This window comes from Bos javanicus, chromosome 5, assembly GCF_032452875.1.
Source record: "Bos javanicus breed banteng chromosome 5, ARS-OSU_banteng_1.0, whole genome shotgun sequence".
NCBI lineage: Eukaryota > Metazoa > Chordata > Mammalia > Artiodactyla > Bovidae > Bos > Bos javanicus.
In genome coordinates, this window is record NC_083872.1 from 75,087,441 (window position 1) to 75,104,920 (window position 17,480).

General features: G+C 48.5%; 2 protein-coding genes and 1 long non-coding RNA gene across 9 annotated transcripts in view; 1 reads left to right on the forward strand and 2 right to left on the reverse strand.

Moving 5' to 3' along the window:
• The window catches only part of LOC133247900 (apolipoprotein L3-like), an 84,901-nt gene that overhangs the window by 59,428 nt on the left and 7,993 nt on the right, over window positions 1–17,480 (reverse strand). For 4 of the 7 annotated variants that reach the window (XM_061417325.1, XM_061417324.1, XM_061417323.1 and 1 more), the window contains exon 1: window positions 649–893. The exons of 2 other annotated variants lie outside the window; for them this stretch is intronic. The gene's annotated coding sequence lies outside the window, so the exon portion shown is untranslated. Of the gene's footprint in view, window positions 1–648; window positions 894–17,480 lie in introns of those variants that run through there. One more of the 7 variants, XM_061417326.1, reaches the window with a different exon arrangement.
• Window positions 12,244–16,316, reverse strand: LOC133247907 (apolipoprotein L3-like). The gene is made up of 2 exons (XM_061417350.1): window positions 16,232–16,316; window positions 12,244–13,565 (listed from the first exon to the last, which is right to left on the reverse strand). Exon 2 carries the CDS (start codon window positions 13,277–13,279, stop codon window positions 12,701–12,703), a length of 579 nt encoding a protein of 192 aa, XP_061273334.1. The 5' UTR covers window positions 13,280–13,565; window positions 16,232–16,316; the 3' UTR covers window positions 12,244–12,700.
• On the forward strand, window positions 12,821–16,266 carry LOC133247909 (uncharacterized). The gene is made up of 3 exons (XR_009736560.1): window positions 12,821–12,905; window positions 13,734–13,930; window positions 16,037–16,266. It is a non-coding gene; the product is annotated as an uncharacterized LOC133247909 (long non-coding RNA).

Genomic DNA, 17,480 nt, shown 5'->3' on the forward strand with positions numbered 1-17,480 from the left:
GAACTCCCAGATGTTCAAGCTGGATTTAGAAAAGGCTATTATACTGATGTCTGTAGAGTTCTGCTTTTTATCTTAATATTGCAACACCGGGATGTATGTGAACCTTGTGCAGTGAGCCCTTCTCACTTCTTCCAGCAGGGCCACCTTCCCCACACAGGACCTCCCATCACCCACAGAGCAGAGGGCTTGGCAAACACAGGAAGCCAACGCCCTTCGACTCCACGCTTGGTGTCCTGCCCGTCTCCAGGCTGCAGTGTCCCCCAGGGCCTGGCACTGAGCCTAGCACTCAGAGGCAGGGTTTTTCAACAAACCTTGATCCCTTGTATCTAAAAAAAAACCCCGTTCCCCCATCAACCCTAGCCTAGCACCCTTGGGACAGCTTCAAGGTGGCCAGGTTATAGGAGAAGAGGCTCTGACTCCTTGTCCTCCTCCACCCCGTCTGCTTCCTTAATGGCTGAGTACCCGGAACATACACCTTCCTTCTGGCGTTGCTGTTCATGTCTCAGGAGTCCACATCCTGAGCTGAGGCCACCTGAGCAGGTGTGGCCCCCCCTCTGCTCTCTTTAGGGTCCCTTGGCTGGGAGGAAGCCCTCAGCCACACCCGCCTCCACATCCAGGCTCTGCCCCTGCTTAACGTGCTGACCTCACCTCTCTGAGCTTACATTCTTCTTCTGTTAGTTAGTGACAGTCATCCTTTTCTCAGACAGTCTTCCTGAGGATGGGAAGATGGGATGGGCGGGGTCTTACCCTCCTGCTTACTCAGGAAACTTCCTCTGTCAGAGTGTGAACAAGATCCAGTTGTTCACATCTGTGCAAATGCAGCCACAAGCTGTGCGTCTCTGCAATGACCACATACACCCTCTGGGCCCAGACATACTCTGGGAAGCAGAAGTGAAAGTCAAAACTCTTATTTCTGAGTTCTCAATTCAAACAAACATCCTGCCCACCAGGCCCCACCCTGGGTTATTCCCACCCTCCTGCTGACACCCTAGAGAAACAACTCCAGTCCTGACATTCCACGTCCTTCTTGACTCTGTCCACCCTGCCTCAGACGCCTTGAAGGAAGACTTGCCACCAACACAGCATGAGTCCCTTGGCAAATTACTCCTCCATATTTCCACTTTTTCACCCACCAACCCCACACTCACCAGCTGGCCTGCCTCATTCACCTTTGTGCCACCAGCACGTGGTACTGTCCCAGAACACACCAGTTGCTCAGTGCATACTGGTCATACTCTGCTGTGGAGGGCCACGCTCATGTGGCTTCCAGGATTCGCTCACACAGGTTCTTCTGCCAAGGACACCTGCTGCACCCAACCGGGAGAAATCTTTCTGCAAAGCGTGAATCTGAGAAGCCTCCTCTGAGAAGCCCTCTGTGACCTCGCCTGCAGAGCCCACTGTTTCCTTCTCTACGCCCATGGTACCTGGAAGAGGGGCCTAAGGTCATGCCTCAGCAACTCAAAGCCCTGCCTCCACCCCTTATGATCAGATCCCTCTGGACTTAGCCCTGCTGGCAGGGACAGAACTCACGCCTTTTGTCCCGGGGGCCCACAGGAGGAGGCCCAGCCTTGGTGGTCACTGCCATGAGGTGGATGCAGAAGTTCGTGGCAAGGGCTGAGAGCACGCTGCCCTTTGTGACCTTGGCTTATCTCCACCTGACAACAGATGTTTTTCTCTCCAAATGGAAGATGTTTATCAGAAAACCAGTGTCCTGGCGACTCAGAGACGACTGCAACAGAGAGCTGGCCCTGCCTCTGTTGGGTTCCTGAGCAAAGAGCCTCTGTGGACGGGGGCTCAGTGAGTGGCATGGGCTGTGCTGGCACCGTCCACGCCTTTCCTGTTGAATCTCACATCAGCTCTAGGAGTGCTGGCTCCGTTTCACAGATGAAGAAATGCAGGTCAAGTTCCCACAGTCTGAGAGTCCTACAGCTGGACTGCTGGTGAACTTCTCGGTTTGCCTCAAGCAGAAGTGACTGCAGTGGACCTGGATGCCCCATGAAGGCCCGCCTGCCCCTCCCTCAGGGCTGCTTCACCCCTGGAAATGTCCCTGGTCCATTATGGTCCCCTCCCTCCAGGTTTGAGGGAGGGACAGGAGATTATTCCATGAGGATAGCCAACCATAGTTTGTTCTTAAAGCCAACTGTATGTACCTGTTGCATTTTGCACGTAAGGGAGCTGAAGGAGAGGAGAGGCGGGGGTGCTATTCCAGGAACTCAGGGACTTGTGTTTTGTGGGAGAATGTCAGCAGCTCACATCCTGCAAACATCCATTTGACATTCTGTCCCCAGTGCTCAGAGCTCAGGCCAGAACAGACCCCCCAGAGCCCAGACACAGAGGAGTCAAGGGGCAAACAGGCAGCTGCCCTGCCCACTGACCTGCACAAGTCTGCTTCTGAGCTTGCTGGAGCTGCTGGGACTCAAGGACGCCTCCTTTCCAGAGCTTGGGGTTCTCAGTGGACAGCCAGCTCTGGGTGGCACACCTACAGAAGGGATACAGGACGGAACAGTGGGAGGCAGGAGCTTTCCTGGAGGGAAAATCCAAGCACAGTCATCCCTTCCGCCTGCTTACTTTAAACCTCAGGCAGAAATTCAGGGGCAGGGAAAGCCATGTGGGCCTCCCTGGGGGAAAACTGCCAGCATGAGGGTGCCCAGGCCCCACTTCCTAAGTGCCCTCCACCACAGGATAGTTAGGGACCCCGAGCGAGGATCAGGCTGGGTGAGGTGGGTGTCCCGGAACTCACCTCCTGGCCAGGTAGCCCCAGCAGCAGGCCTGGAAGCCGATGATGACATCCGTGATCTTCAGGTCTTGCTCCTGCTTCAGGTGGGCCAGAACGCTGGCCTGAAAGAAGACCTTGCTCTGGCCATGCGGTACAGGTTGCTCTCAAGCTCCAGGGCTTTGATCCAGAGGAGGAGAGCTGGCTGCTGACCATGGGGCACCCCGGCCACCACAGAGCCCTGGAGCAAGGCCAAGGCCAGGGAAGGGGCCTGGAGCTGGGTTGGCCCTGCTGCTCTGTGGGCAACCTCCTCCTGGTTCAGGGAGAGTGGGGCTGAGGGGATGCAGGAGGGGGCAGGTGGGGGTTAGCACGGGACAGGACAGAACCTCGGCCCTGTAGGGACCTTACCTGCTGGAGTCTGTGCCCACGTGCATTTCTAACCAAGGTGGCAGTAGATAGTGGGGCTCAGGAGGCATTACCTTAGGTAACTAGGGAAACAGTGTCCTTGTTTGTTTATTTGACTGCCCTGGGTCCTCACTGCTGTTGGGACAGGGGCTGCTTTCTCTAGTTGCAACAAGTGTGCTACTCATGGTTGAGTACATGGGCTTCTCATTGCAGTGGCTTCTCTTTTTGCAGAGCACGGGCTCTATGGAGTGGGCTCAGTAGTTGTGGGGCACGGGCTTAGTTGTTCCCAGCATGTTGAATCTTCCCGGACCAGGGATCAAACCTGTGTCCCCTGCATTGGCAGGCAGCTTCTTTACCACTGGACCACCAGGGAAGTCCCAAAAGGTTTCTTTTGAAAAAGGTACTTTAAAGTCAAGACTGGCTTCAACATCCTTCAGAAGCACAGGGGCTAAGCAGGGGTGGCTGAGCAGTGTGGGACCATGTGCAGGGTGACGGGCAACACCACAGGTGGCTTGAGAGCCTCACTGGGACAGTACAAGGTGCTCCTCACCAACTGTCCTTGTCGCAGAGGCTGGGTCCAAACCAGCTCCACAGGCATCTGAGTGTAACCAGTTGTTAGATATTCTGTGTCAGCAGCACAACTTCCTGAGAAAACCGGTATGTTTTAAGTACGGACCTCTGCAGACTCAAGACAACACTGTTCTCTTCGGTCAAGCCCTGGGAACAAGGCAGCTGGAGGTTGTGTGCCGCTTCATATGAAGGCAGCTCTGTGAACTTCAAGGCATTTGTGAGAACTAGGAGCTGCAGCTTAAAACCAGCAAACTCAGGGCCAAGCAAGGAGCTAGAAGCCTTCAAAACAGCCCCTGCCAGAAGGGACTCAGGTCCTGGGTGGCGGGACAGACCTGTGCCCATCTCTTCCCACATTGGGAAGCATAGCAAGTGGCGACAGATAGCCCTGTGGTCTGGGCTCCAAGGAAGTGGGTCCACCACCCCGGGCCCAGGATGAGCTGTGTTACAGAAACACCACATGCTTGCTTCACTTCCTCCTGAAACAGGACACCCTGCATCCTCCTGACCAATCAGCTCAACATGGATCCAGGGAAGAGGCTCCAGGCACCCGGAGGCCCCACCCAGGATGGCCCTTCCCAGGTGGGGGCTGTGGCCACATTCCTGGACCTTGGGCCCAGCTTCCTCCTGTTCTCCGCTGGGGTGACAAACACGTGCTCTCTGAGGGTTTGGGGGCTTCTTTCCATTCTCTGACCTGGCCTGCATCCCTCCAGTGCATGGTCTTCTGTGCTCACTTAGCCAAACTCAGTTTCTGTTGCTCAGAACCACTGGGATCTCACGTGACACAGGGGTCATTGTGGAATTGTATCATCTGCACATTGAGCTGAATGGGGTCCAGTATTAAGGGTTCAGGGGGATGTGGGGGTGGACACTGAATGGTTCTGTATCCAGTGCCTGGAACCCTGCCCAGGAGAAGTCTGTGCAGCATTTGCATTCCCGAGGAACTTACAAAGAATTAAAGAAGGAATGAAACTCATGATTGGGGGATCAGACAGATGCTGGCAATGACTGCTGACATCTTCAGGAAGGAATGGAAGGGCTGACTGAAGCCTCGGGGAAACACTGGATGAGAGGGAGCCTGAGGCACTGAGGAAAGTCTTCCGAGGGAGGTTTGGACAAAAGTGTGCAGAGAGCCTTGCAGCAGGTGGGGAGGGACTTAGGAGACGTCCTGGGATCATCTCCAGGTCCCGGGTCTCTGGCTTCCTGCCTTGGGCTCCAGGCGTGGGAGCCAGTTAGGTGCTCACACGCTCCGCACATGGAAACACAGAGAGTCGGTGCCCTGTGGAGCAGGCCCGTGGGGGCGAGAGCCACACCCAGATTCTCCCCTCTCCTTCTAGGAGAGGAGGAGCCTGAGGCACCCCATGAAGGCTCCTCAGAAGGTCCAGGCAGGTGCAATCCCAGATGGGTGACCAAGTCAGAACATGGCCTTGGATGGACTTTCCCTCCATGCCTGCTCCCATCCTCCAGCCCCTCAGTCCTGCTCCTGGAGATCGAGTGAGCCTGGCCTCCAGCTCTACCCTCAGGGGAACCCAGCTACTGCACACTGCTTTGGTCTGCAATTAGGCTTCAGCATCTGTGCTCAGAGTCATGGGTAGCTGTGGAGGAGGTGAAAGCAGTTGTGTTAAGGTCAATACTCTTATGGGTCATTCTAGCCCAAGCGGGGAATAGATCAGTGGGGCAGGGCAGTGCCCCAAGGTAAACACATGAAGGCAGTTCTGGAAGCTCCTGCAGGAGTCCTGATGAAACGTGAAGGCAGCCTGGGTGAGTGTCTGCTGTCTTTCTCTCCCCTCTGTTTACGGCTGACCCTCTCTCACACCTGCACACAAGCCCTCCGCTCTCAATCACCCTTGGGTGTCCATTCTGGTCCCTGGGGCTGGAGGAGGAGCATCCCAGTGCTCAGCCCATGTCCCCCATACAACCCACGAAGACTGCAGGGTTCTAGGATCTTAGGGAAATGATTGGATGGGAGCCCAGCAGGCAGGCAGGAGGAGCCATGGAGGACGTGCTCCCTTGAGATCCTGTGAGACAGGCTCATGGGGAAGGAGGTCAGGCATCTGGAGCCCAGCTGAGCCCCTCAGTCAATGCAAGGAAGCCTCAGTGAATCAGCTCATATTTATTGAACCAGAGTCTAGAGAACATGAGGTGGAGAGAACCAGAACCACCTGAAATATCTCATCCAGCCTCACCCCCAGCTGAAGAAGAAACCGAGGGTCAGAGAGTCGTGTCTATTGGCCCCAGGCTGTTTCATCTCCTGACACACCGAAAAGTTCCTTGACCTGTTTCTGCCTCCTTGTTTCATCCTTCTTTCTTTCTTTCTTTTAATCAACCTCTGTTCCTCCTCCACATTTGGATTTTCATGGAAATGTCACTGGTCTCTCAGTGCACTCTGGACCCAAAGAGCTCCTGGCAACGTGTCAGATGTTCCATCTACTGTGTTGTCACACCACTGCTGCCACCAACATCATCACCACCATCGTCATCAAGAAGCCACTGCCTGAAGATGTACACAGACAATTCTTCATGAAGACGTACAGATGGCCAGCAGGTACGTGAAAACATACTCAACATCACTAATTATTAGAGAAATGCAATCAAACTACAATAAGTTATCTCCCCTACAGCGATCACAGGGGCCATCACCTACATCTACAATGCTCTGAGGCTGTGGAGAAAAGGGAACCCTCCTACACTGTTGGTGGGAATGTAAATTGGTGCAGCCACTATGGAAGACCATGTGGAGTTTTCTTAAACAACTAAAAATAGAGCTACCTTATGATTTACCAATCCCACTTCTGGGCATATATCTACAAAAAAATTAAAGCTGTAATTTGAAAAGATACACATACCCTGATGTTCATAGCAGTACTATTCATAACGGCCAAGACACAATATTAACCTAAATGTCTGTTGACAGATTAATGAATAAAGCAAATGCGGTACATGTATACATACCATGGAATCCTACTCAGCCATAAAGAAGAATGAAATAATAGTATTTTTATCAATATATATGGATGTAGAGATTACTATACTGAGTGAAGTAAGTCAGACAAAGACAAATATGTTATTAACTTATATGTAGAATGCAGAACATAATACAAATGAACTTACCTACAGAATAGAAACAGACTCATAGACATAGATAATGAACTTTTAAACCAAGTTTTGTGGGGATAGGTGAATTAGGAGATGGGATTAACAGATACACTCCAGATAAACAAGGGTCTGCCTACTGTAGTAGCATAGGAACAGTATTCAATATTTTGTAATAAACTATAATGGAAATGAACAAAAAAGAATATAGACATATACATACTCAGATGCTCTGTCATGTCTGACTCTGCAACACCTTGGACTGTAACACGCCAGGCTCCACTGTCTATGGGATTTCCCAGACAAGAATATTGGAGTGGGGTATCATTTCCTCCTCCAGGAAATCTTCCCTACCCAGGAATCAAACCTGTGTCTCTTGCTTAGCAGACATCTTCTTTACCACCTGGGAAGCCCAGATAAATAAATCGATACCTGTATAAATGAATCACTTTGCTGTATATCTGAAACTAACAGAATATTGTAAATCAATTATCCTTCAATAAAACAAACAAACAAAAGAAGTCACTGCCTAAGTAAGACACAGATGACCATTATATCTACAGCTGCAGGCAGCAGTCCCTTAGAAGAAATGGAGTAGCCATCATGGTCAACAAAAGAGTCTGAAATGCAGTACTTGGATGCAATCTCAAAAATGACAGAATGATATCTCTGTTCGTTTCCAAGGTAAACCATTCAATATCACAGTAAGCCTAGTCTATGCCCCAACCAGTAACACTGAAGAAGCTGAAGTTGAACGGTTCTATGAAGACCTACAAGACCTTTTAGAACTAACACCCAAAAAAGATGTCCTTCTCATCATAGGGGACTGGAATCCAAAAGTAGGAAGTCAAGAAACACCTGGAGTAACAGGCAAATTTGGCCTTGGAATACGGAAGGAAGCAGGACAAAGACTAATAGAGTTCTGCCAAGAAAATGCACTGGTCATAACAAACACCCTCTTCCAACAACACAAGAGAAGATTCTACACATGGACATCACCAGATGGTCAACACCGAAATCAGATTGATTATATTCTTTGCAGCCAAAGATGGAGAAGCTCTATACAGTCAACAAAAACAAGACCAGGGGCTGACTGTGGCTCAGATCATGAACTTCTTATTGCCAAATTCAGACTGAAATTGAAGAAAGTAGGGAAAACCACCAAACCATTCAAATATGACCTAAGTCAAATCCCTTATAATTATACAGTGGAAGTGAGAAATGGATTTAAGGGAGTAGATCTGATAGAGTGCCTGATGAACTATGGTCAGAGGTTCATGACATTGTACAGGAGACAGGGATAAAGACCATCCCCATGGAAAAGAAATGCAAAAAAACAAAATGTCTGTCTGAGGAGGCCTTACAAAGAGCTGTGAAAAGAAGAGAAGTGAAAAGCAAAGGAGAAAAGGAAAGATATAAGCATCTGAATGCAGAGTTCCAAAGAATAGCAAGAAGAGATAAGAAAGCCTTCCTCAGCAATCAATGCAAAGAAATAGAGGAAAACAACAGAATGGGAATGACTAGAGATCTCTTCAAGAAAATTAGAGATACCAAGGGAACATTTCATGCGAAGATGGGTTCAATAAAGGACAGAAATGGCATGGACCTAACAGAAGCAATAGATATTAAGAAGAGGTGGCAGGAATACACAGAAGATCTATACAAAAAAGATCTTCATGACCAAGATAATCACGATGGTGTGATCACTCACCTAGAGCCAGACATCCTGGAATGTGAAGTCAAGTGGGCCTCAGAAAGCATCACTATGAACAAAGCTAGTGGAGGTGATGGAATTCCAGTTGAGCTCTTTGAAATCCTGAAAGATGATGCAGTGAAAGTGCTGCACTCAATATGCCAGCACATTTGGAAAACTCAGCAGTGGCCATAGGACTGGAAAAGGTCAGTTTTCATTCCAATATCAAAGAAAGGCAATGCCAAAGAATGCTCAAACTACCTGCACAGTTGCACTCATCTCACATGCTAGTAAAGTAATGCTCAAAATTCTGCAATCCAGGCTTCAACAATACGTGAACCATGAACTTCCAGAGTTCAAGCTGGTTTTAGAAAAGGCAAAGGAACCAGAGATCAAATTGCCACCATCCGCTGGATCATGGAAAAAGCAAGAGAGTTCCAGAAAAATATCTATTTCTGCCTTATTGACTATGCCAAAGCCTTTAAGTGTGTGGACCACAAGAAACTGTGGAAAATTCTGAAAGAGATGGGAATACCAGACCACCTGACCTGCCTCTTGAGAAACCTATATGCAGGTCAGGAAGCAAAGTTAGAACTGGACATGGAACAAAACACTGGTTCCAAACAGGAAAAGGAGTATGTCAAGGCTGTATATTGTCACCCTGCTTATTTAACTTCTATGCAGAGTACATCACGAGGAACGCTGGGCTGGAAGAGGCACAAGCTGGAATCAAGATAGCCGGGAGACTCTTTTTTATTTCTTCTAGGTCCTTGTTAAACCTTTCTTGCATCTTCTCAATCCTTGTCTCCAGGCTATTTATCTGTGATTCCATTTTAATTTCAAGATTTTGGATCAATTTCACTATCATTATTTGGAATTCTTTATCAGGTAGATTCCCTATCTCTTCCTCTTTTGTTTGGTTTGGTGGGCATTTATCCTGTTCCTTTATCTGCTGGCTATTCCTCTGTCTCTTCATCTTGTTTAAATTGCTGAGTTTGGGAGTCCTTTCTGTATTCTGGCAGTTTGTGGAATTCTCTTTATTGTGGCATTTCCTCGCTGTGTGTGGGTATGTAGAGGTGGCTTGTCAAGGTTTCCTGGTTAGGGAAGCTTGTGTCGGTGTTCTGGTGGGTGGAGCTGTATTTCTTCTCTTTGTTCAGTCACGCTATGGGGAGGGAGGGAGGGATGCTGCAAACAAATGTCACTGGCGTGCGCTCGCAGTGCCTCAGCCACACTGGGTCTGCCCCCGCTCACGGCGCGTGTAGCCTCCCTGCCCACACTGCTCAGGCTCTGGGTTGTTCCGCCGGGAACAATCCGAGGCTGGCCCTGGGTTGCATGCACCTCCCAGGTCCAAGCCGCTCAGGTTCAGGCACTCAGGTAGTCCTCAGAGGCGCAGACTCAGTTGGGGCTGCGTTTTGTGCTCTTCCCAGGTCCGAGCAGCTCAGGTGATGAGGTGTTTGGCGAGCGCCAATGCTGCAACTTATCGCCTCCCCGCCACTTGGTTATCTGGGTGTAAAACCGGCGCACCTTCTCAGGAAGATGTTGACCGTCCAGACCCCCAATAAGTTTTAGTTAGCAAAGAAGCCAGTTTTATAGATAATGTCTCTCTGGGGCTGCGATTGCCCCCTTCCGGCTCTGGCTGCCTGTCACCGGAGGGGGAAGGTTTGCAGTCAATATATAATGAATAATGCAATAAATGAAATTAAAAACACTCTGGAGGCAACAAATAGTAGAATAACAGAGGCAGAAGATAGGATTAGTGAATTAGAAGATAGAATGGTAGAAATAAATGAATCAGAGAGGATAAAAGAAAAACGAATTAAAAGAAATGAGGACAATCTCAGAGACCTCCAGGACAATATTAAACGCTACAACATTCGAATCATAGGGGTTCCAGAAGAAGAAGACAAAAAGAAAGACCATGAGAAAATACTTGAGGAGATAATAGTTGAAAACTTCCCTAAAATGGGGAAGGAAATAATCACCCAAGTCCAAGAAACCCAGAGAGTCCCAAACAGGATAAACCCAAGGAGAAACACCCCAAGACACATATTAATCAAATTAACAAAGATCAAACACAAAGAACAAATATTAAAAGCAGCAAGGGAAAAACAACAAATAACACACAAGGGAATTCCCGTAAGGATAACAGCTGATCTTTCAATAGAAACTCTTCAAGCCAGGAGGGAATGGCAAGACATACTTAAAATGATGAAAGAAAATAACCTACAGCCCAGATTATTGTACCCAGCAAGGATCTCATTCAAGTATGAAGGAGAAATCAAAAGCTTTTCAGACAAGCAAAAGCTGAGAGAATTCTGCACCACCAAACCAGCTCTCCAACAAATACTAAAGGATATTCTCTAGACAGGAAACACAAAAATGGTGTATAAACTCGAACCCAAAACAATAAAGTAAATGGCAACGGGATCATACTTATTAGTAATTACCTTAAACGTAAATGGGTTGAATGCCCCAACCAAAAGACAAAGACTGGCTGAATGGATACAAAAACAAGACCCCTACATATGTTGTCTACAAGAGACCCACCTCAAAACAGGGGACACATACAGACTGAAAGTGAAGGGCTGGAAAAAGATTTTCCATGCAAATTGGGACCAAAAGAAAGCAGGAGTCACAATACTCGTATCAGATAAATTAGACTTTAAAACAAAGGCTGTGAAAAGAGACAAAGAAGGTCACTACATAATGATCAAAGGATCAATCCAAGAAGAAGATATAACAATTATTAAAAAAAAAAAAAAAAAGATTGCCGGGAGACATATCACTAACCTCAGATATGCAGATGACACCACCCTTATGGCAGAAAGTGAAGAGGAACTGAAAGGCCTCTTGATGAAAGTGAAAGTGGAGAGTGAAAAAGTTGGCTTAAAGCTCAACATTCAGAAAACGAAGATCATGGCATCTGGTCCCATTACTTCATGGGAAATAGATGGGGAAACAGTGGAAATGGTGTTAGACTTTATATTTTTGGGCTCCAAAATCACTGCAGATGGTGACTGCAGCCATGAAATTAAAAGACGCTTAGTCCTTGGAAGAAAAGTTATGACCAAGCTAGATAGCATATTGAAAAGCAGAGCCATTACTTTGCCAACAAAGGTCCGTCTAGTCAAGGCTATGGTTTTTCCAGTGGTCATATATGAATGTGAGAGTTGGACTGTGAATAAAGCTGAGCGCCGAAGAATTGAGGCTTTTGAACTGTAGTGTTGGAGAAGACTCTTGAGAGTCCCTTGGACTGCAAGGAGATCCAACCACTCCACTCTGAAGGAGATCAGCCCTAGGATTTCTTGGAAGGAATGATGCTAAAGCTGAAACTCAAGTACTTTGGCCACCTCATGCGGAGAGTTGACTCATTGGAAAAGACTCTGATGCTGGGAGGGATTGGGGGCAGGAGGAGAAGGGGATGACAGAGGATGAGATGGCTGGATGGCATCACTGACTCAATGGACATGAGTCTGAGTGAACTCCGGGAGTTGGTGCTGGACAGGGAGGCCTGGCGTGCTACAATCCATGGGGTCGCAGAGTCGGACATGACTGAGGGACTGAACTGAATGATCTGAAGTAAGACATATCAGCTAGGGCCAAAGGTGAGTTGATGTTGGAGGAGAGGTCTAGAGACCACCACCAGGGGAAGACTCTTCCTGCTGGGACATCACAGCCTGTGGAGGGCGATAGAGGAGCCCCTGCTACTTCTGGATCCCAACAATCCCAACTGATGTTCTCCCATTTTCAACCCGTTCGTACACCTGGCCTCTCATTGCTAGTTCGCCTGCCTCTCCCTTTATTCGGCCTCCAGTGTCATCTTTAGTCCAAAGTAAGTGGTTTCTGATGGGAGGGGAGTTTGGGGGAGAATGGGTACGTGAATATGAATGGCTGAGTCCCTTTGCTGTTCACCTGAAACTATTACAGCATTGTTAATCGGCTATACTCCAATACAAAATAAAACATTCTTAGTATGAAAAAAAGTGGTTTCTCCCCGCCTCTCATTCTCTGGTCCCCCCTCCTCCCTTAATCCAGGCTCCAGGCCCTTTCCTTCTCTCTCCTCATCTATCACCTACATCCATCCCTTCCCTGATGTGCTCAACCACAGAAATGCCAAATTCCTAACACCCAGCTTCATTAATGTGGTCTCCCTCTCTTTCCCTAGAACAAGGTACCTCTGCACTTTAGCCCCTCACATGTCCCTGGACCCCACACTGCTCTGGGGGTGGTTAAATCAGGTCCTCCTGCAGACTCTCATAGATCTGGGTGAGCTCCTCCAGCTTCCTTTCCAGCTCCCATGCCCGTCGCCTCAGGCTTTCGGCTGCTTCTGTCTTTGCACCATCATGCAGGTGAATTGACTCCTTCACCAGGAAGCCCACATCCACCAGAAGGAAGACCCCTGCAGCAGCCAAACCCACGATCCGGGCTCCTTTGGTAATTGTTAAAGCTGTGGCTTTGAAACCTGTCTCTATATGCTGGATGGCTGGGCCTGAGATTCTCCCAGGGCTCATGTAGATGCTTGCAATGGCTTCAGAGCCAGGGTTGGCATTGCCTGTCTCCATGGCATGGATGTGCATTTCAATGCATTGTACAGCTTCTTCCTTTTTTGTGTCAACAATGTGGGGGTTGCTCTTGAGTACCTCTAGGAGAACTTTCCATTTCTTGACAACACTAGACATCATGCGACTGGCTTCGGTTTCTGCTGATGACCTCTTCACACGTTCGATGATACTGGTGGACACACTGGTCACACCGGCTGCTGCTCCCAGTCCTATCCCAGTGGCCAAGAGCGCCACACTGGCCCCCATTGTCACGGGTGCCAGGGCCAGGCCAACGATGGTCAGAACACCAGACACAGCACCAGTGCTGTGGGCTATCACGTTGGAGATGGTACATCCCTTATGGACCTTCTCAACCTTGTCTGCGAGCTCATGGAATTTGCCTATGAACTCCTCCAGCTGCCGTTTCACCCGAGGAAACTTATTCAGAAACCTCCTCCTGTCCAGCTGCTCTTTGGGGAGTTTTTCTTGGTCCTCCTCAACTAAGACTCTTTTCAATTCGTTCAGATAATTGTGTAGTTCATCCGTGTCTTCCCTGTAACGATGAAGGTCAAGGGATTAGAAAGGCAGTTTGCTTGTCTGTAAAATAGGCTCCATAATATCTATTCTGCATAAATACAGATGTTACTATAAATCATTAGAAAAGAATTTTATAAATGTAAACTTTTCTCTTTCAACCTTAAACATGTTTCATACTTTATAGATGCTCCATCTTGAAATAGCTAAACTTGGAATAGGTAAACGAGGTCACCTTTGGATACTGGCAACTTAAGAGAGGTATTTGAGAGAATTCCCAGGTGGTCCAGAGGTTTCAACTCTGCACTCCCATTGCTGGCCTTGACTCAATCCCTGGTTGGGGAATGAGGATCCCACAGGCCATATGGCTCAGCCAAAGAAAAGGTATGTGGTAAAGATGTCTCACAGGTGGGTCAACACCACCACTTTGAAAGAGTTTTTGGAGTGGGAACTCCACAGATAAACAAAGACATGTAGGACTGGAGGAGAAAACCTTCATTCAAGGGCTTCAGTGTATAGTGAGAAGTCTCCCTGCCCTTGGCTACTGGGAAGTGGTCCCTAAGCCCATAGAATTCTGACTGATAGGAGTATCCTTGCATGCCTGGGCCTTTGGTCACTGGTCAGTCTGACAAGGTGATGAGTGACCAAAGGTCTCTGGGTCTCATGGTATCAGTTCTGCCATTTGGCAGAGCTGGACACTGGGGCATGAGTCTGACTTCCAGGAGGGGCTGGAGATGACAGGTCAGGGTAATTTGGCTTTTAAGCAAGGTGAGTGTCCCTGATGAGCAGTACTCCATGCATCTTATCACACACCGAATCCATGTCAGTAATGTGTCCTGAGGACAATGGAAGCTTCGTATGTGAAACCTGCCCAGACTTCGCCCTGTGGCTGGTGGGAACTTTTATCCTTCCCTGTAGTAAACTGTAGCTGGGATCATGAAGCTTTCAGTGAGTCCTATGCATTCTATAGGGAATTCTTGAACCTGAGAGTCATTTTGGGGATCCCCTAAATTTGCCACTGAAGTCAAAGTAAGGGCAGTCCTGGGCACTGTGCCTTTGCACTTTGCAGATTGGCTGTCTCTATGACCTAGAATAATTTAAACCCAAAAAGTCAGAGCTAGAAGGCACCTTATAATCATTTGGTCTGCCATCTGCTGTCTTCTAAGCATTGAGCCCTTGACCTTCTCAGCAGAAGGTCACTGGGTCCACCCACTGCCCCAGTTGACAGGGAAGAGGGAGATGTACTATGAGCCCTGGTTTCCCTTGGACTCTCCAGCTCACCTCACTGACTCCTGACCCATCACCCAGCACCCTCAATCACTCAGGGGTCACCAACCTAACTCACAATTTACCTGGAGACAGCTTCATTGCCTGCACCCGAAGGCCGTGTGCAACCTGTGGAACCTCTAAAGATTCAAGGGACTTGAGGAAACAGTCATCTGAACAGCTGAGCCTGAGGAGACCGGCACTTACACAGTTGGTAGAGGAAGCATTTTCCTCTTGGGTGGGGATGCGTGAGGCTCCTCAGAATCCCTCAAATGTCACACAATCACATCCACTCATTGTGACCCTGGAGGGCTCCCTAAGCCACATGGCCATCCCACTGTGAGGGGAACTCCATGTAGATTAGAAGAGGGTCCCCAGTGGAGTGAGAAGCCAGGTCCCAGGCAGGGTGTGCAGACACAGTCACCCAGGGCCCTCTAGTCCAGCATGAGGGGATCCCACCAGGGAGGGAAGAAATGTCCCCTCTCCCATTCAGGGGACCTCTGCTAGGGTCACAGTCCCTTCAGTTCTGTGTCCTTAGGGCCCGCTGTCTTCACTCTAGTCCTGGTCCTGCTGCCCAAGCCTGCCTACTAGTCCTCCAACCTGGACCCACTGCTCCACCCTGACCCCTGGGTCTGACCCTGGTGCAGGCCTCCCCGGTCCTTTGGACGAGATGATTGCACTTGGTTCCCCACCTCTGACCCTGCAGTTAACTCTGAGGCCATCACCATAATCCATCAGACTGAATTGCTATTCCCATTGGACACAGGACAGATCTGAGATTCAAAGTCTTAAGCCCACGGTCCCAGGATTTGGGCACAGCTAGATCCAGGATCCCATCAGCTCCTCCAGTTCCTCTCTAGCCTCTCTCCCTTATGGGCCAGCAGGATCCTGCAGGGTTCGTACAGTTCCTAACATCAGGAACAGAAAGACTGTAGGCAGAAACCCAGGACACAAATGGTGGTGTCAGGATTTTCCCACTTGTCCCAAAGGAAATTCTGCTTGGTTCTCCTCACCAGAAAGAAGACCCTTGACCCCTGTCTCTTCCCAACAAGCTTTTAAAATGTTACTATTGACTGAGTACTTACTCTGTGTCAGTCATTATGGGAATCACTTTACATGCATGACCTCAGTGTCCTCACAGTAAAAATGAAAATATGGAGAAACTAAAGCAGAGAGTAGTTCAGTAACTTGTCCAAGGTCACATAACCTGCGCCTTCCTTGCAGGTTTCATCTCTTCTCAACCCACGATCATTCACTGTCAGCAAATGACATGGAGGAAACATTCCTGATGGGATCTTGAGAAGGAACACCCCTGGCCCCAACAGTAGAGTCCTGCCTGGAGGAGGCGATACTCCAGGAGGAAGCTGGCCTGGTGCTGGGGGACGTGGGTGACCTTCCTGGTGCACCTGTGCCGGTTACCTGGACAAACTGGCCTCAGCCTTAATTCTCTCCAGGAATTCATTCAGCAGGAGTAGCAGTTCCTCTCTGCTCAGTGTGTCCCAGAAACATTCAACGACCTCCTCAAAAGGATCTCAATATGTAGATGAAAGAAGAGGGAATAAGATTAGAAGAATTAGTGGTGGGACATAAATGTTATTGAGTATAAAATAGTTAAAATTCATCTTACTGAGCAGCAGTCACCTGGGGTGCTCTTGGTGAGGTCACCTAGGGTTATGGATGGACAGTCCCCTTCCCCCCCCAATTTCTGTTGAAGAGTTAACCCCTGGTGACCTTTCTGAAGATAGGGCTTGTAAGTAGATTAGGTGAAATGAGATCCTACGTGGGATTCCGAGGTAAATTGAGGTCATAGGTGGGATTCCCTGGGAGTTCTAGTGGTAAAGAACCTGCCCCCATTTGTAAGAGAGGCGGCTTTGATCCCTGAGTCAGGAAGATCCCTGAAGGAGGGCATGGCAAGCCACTCCAATATTCTTGTTTGGAGAATCCCATGCATAGAGGAGGCTGGCAGGCTGCAGTCCATGGGGTTGCAAAGAGTTGGACATGACTGAGCAACTGAACACACACACACACAAAGAGAAGAAACAGCAAGTGTGATTTGTTAGTTACCCCTTCCAGAATAGACGGGCAGTGCCCTATAAATGAATGCTTTCATGTTTGGGCAGTGAAACAAATACTCACGTTAAATAGGATAAAGAATGTAATGACTACAAATAACCTCAAATCACTACAGGGTAAGACTACTCCTCAATGAGTTATCAAAATCCCTGAGTGATTTCAGAGATCTGGAGGTTATGGAATTGTAGATAAGATATTGGTGGCCAGGCTATATATATGTGTGTGGGCTGGGACTTGATATCAAATGTCTTTCTTGGTAAATCCACACAAAGAGGCATTATCCTTATCTCACAGAAGAGGCAAGTGAAACTCAGACAGGACAATGGACAGCCCAAGGCCACAGAGCTGAAAGCTCTGAGGTTGAATCCAAGGTCAACAGTTAGACAGTTCTTGGACATGACTTTGAAGTCTCCTTCCATTTAAAATTCCTGTGATTTGTTCATTCTACTCTATAGCACACAATGGGGATTCTTTGCGACTCATTTTTGGTGGTGAGCATGCAGTAGCATATATAGAAGTAGAAATATAGTGCTGTACACACGAAACTTAGAAAACATTACAAACTCATGTTACCTAATTTTAAAAAAGACTTTAG

Bases quoted from the DNA above. Each gene is read 5' to 3' on its own strand.
- LOC133247907 (XM_061417350.1), bottom strand. From the start codon at position 13,279: ATGGGGGCCAGTGTGGCGCTCTTGGCCACTGGGATAGGACTGGGAGCA.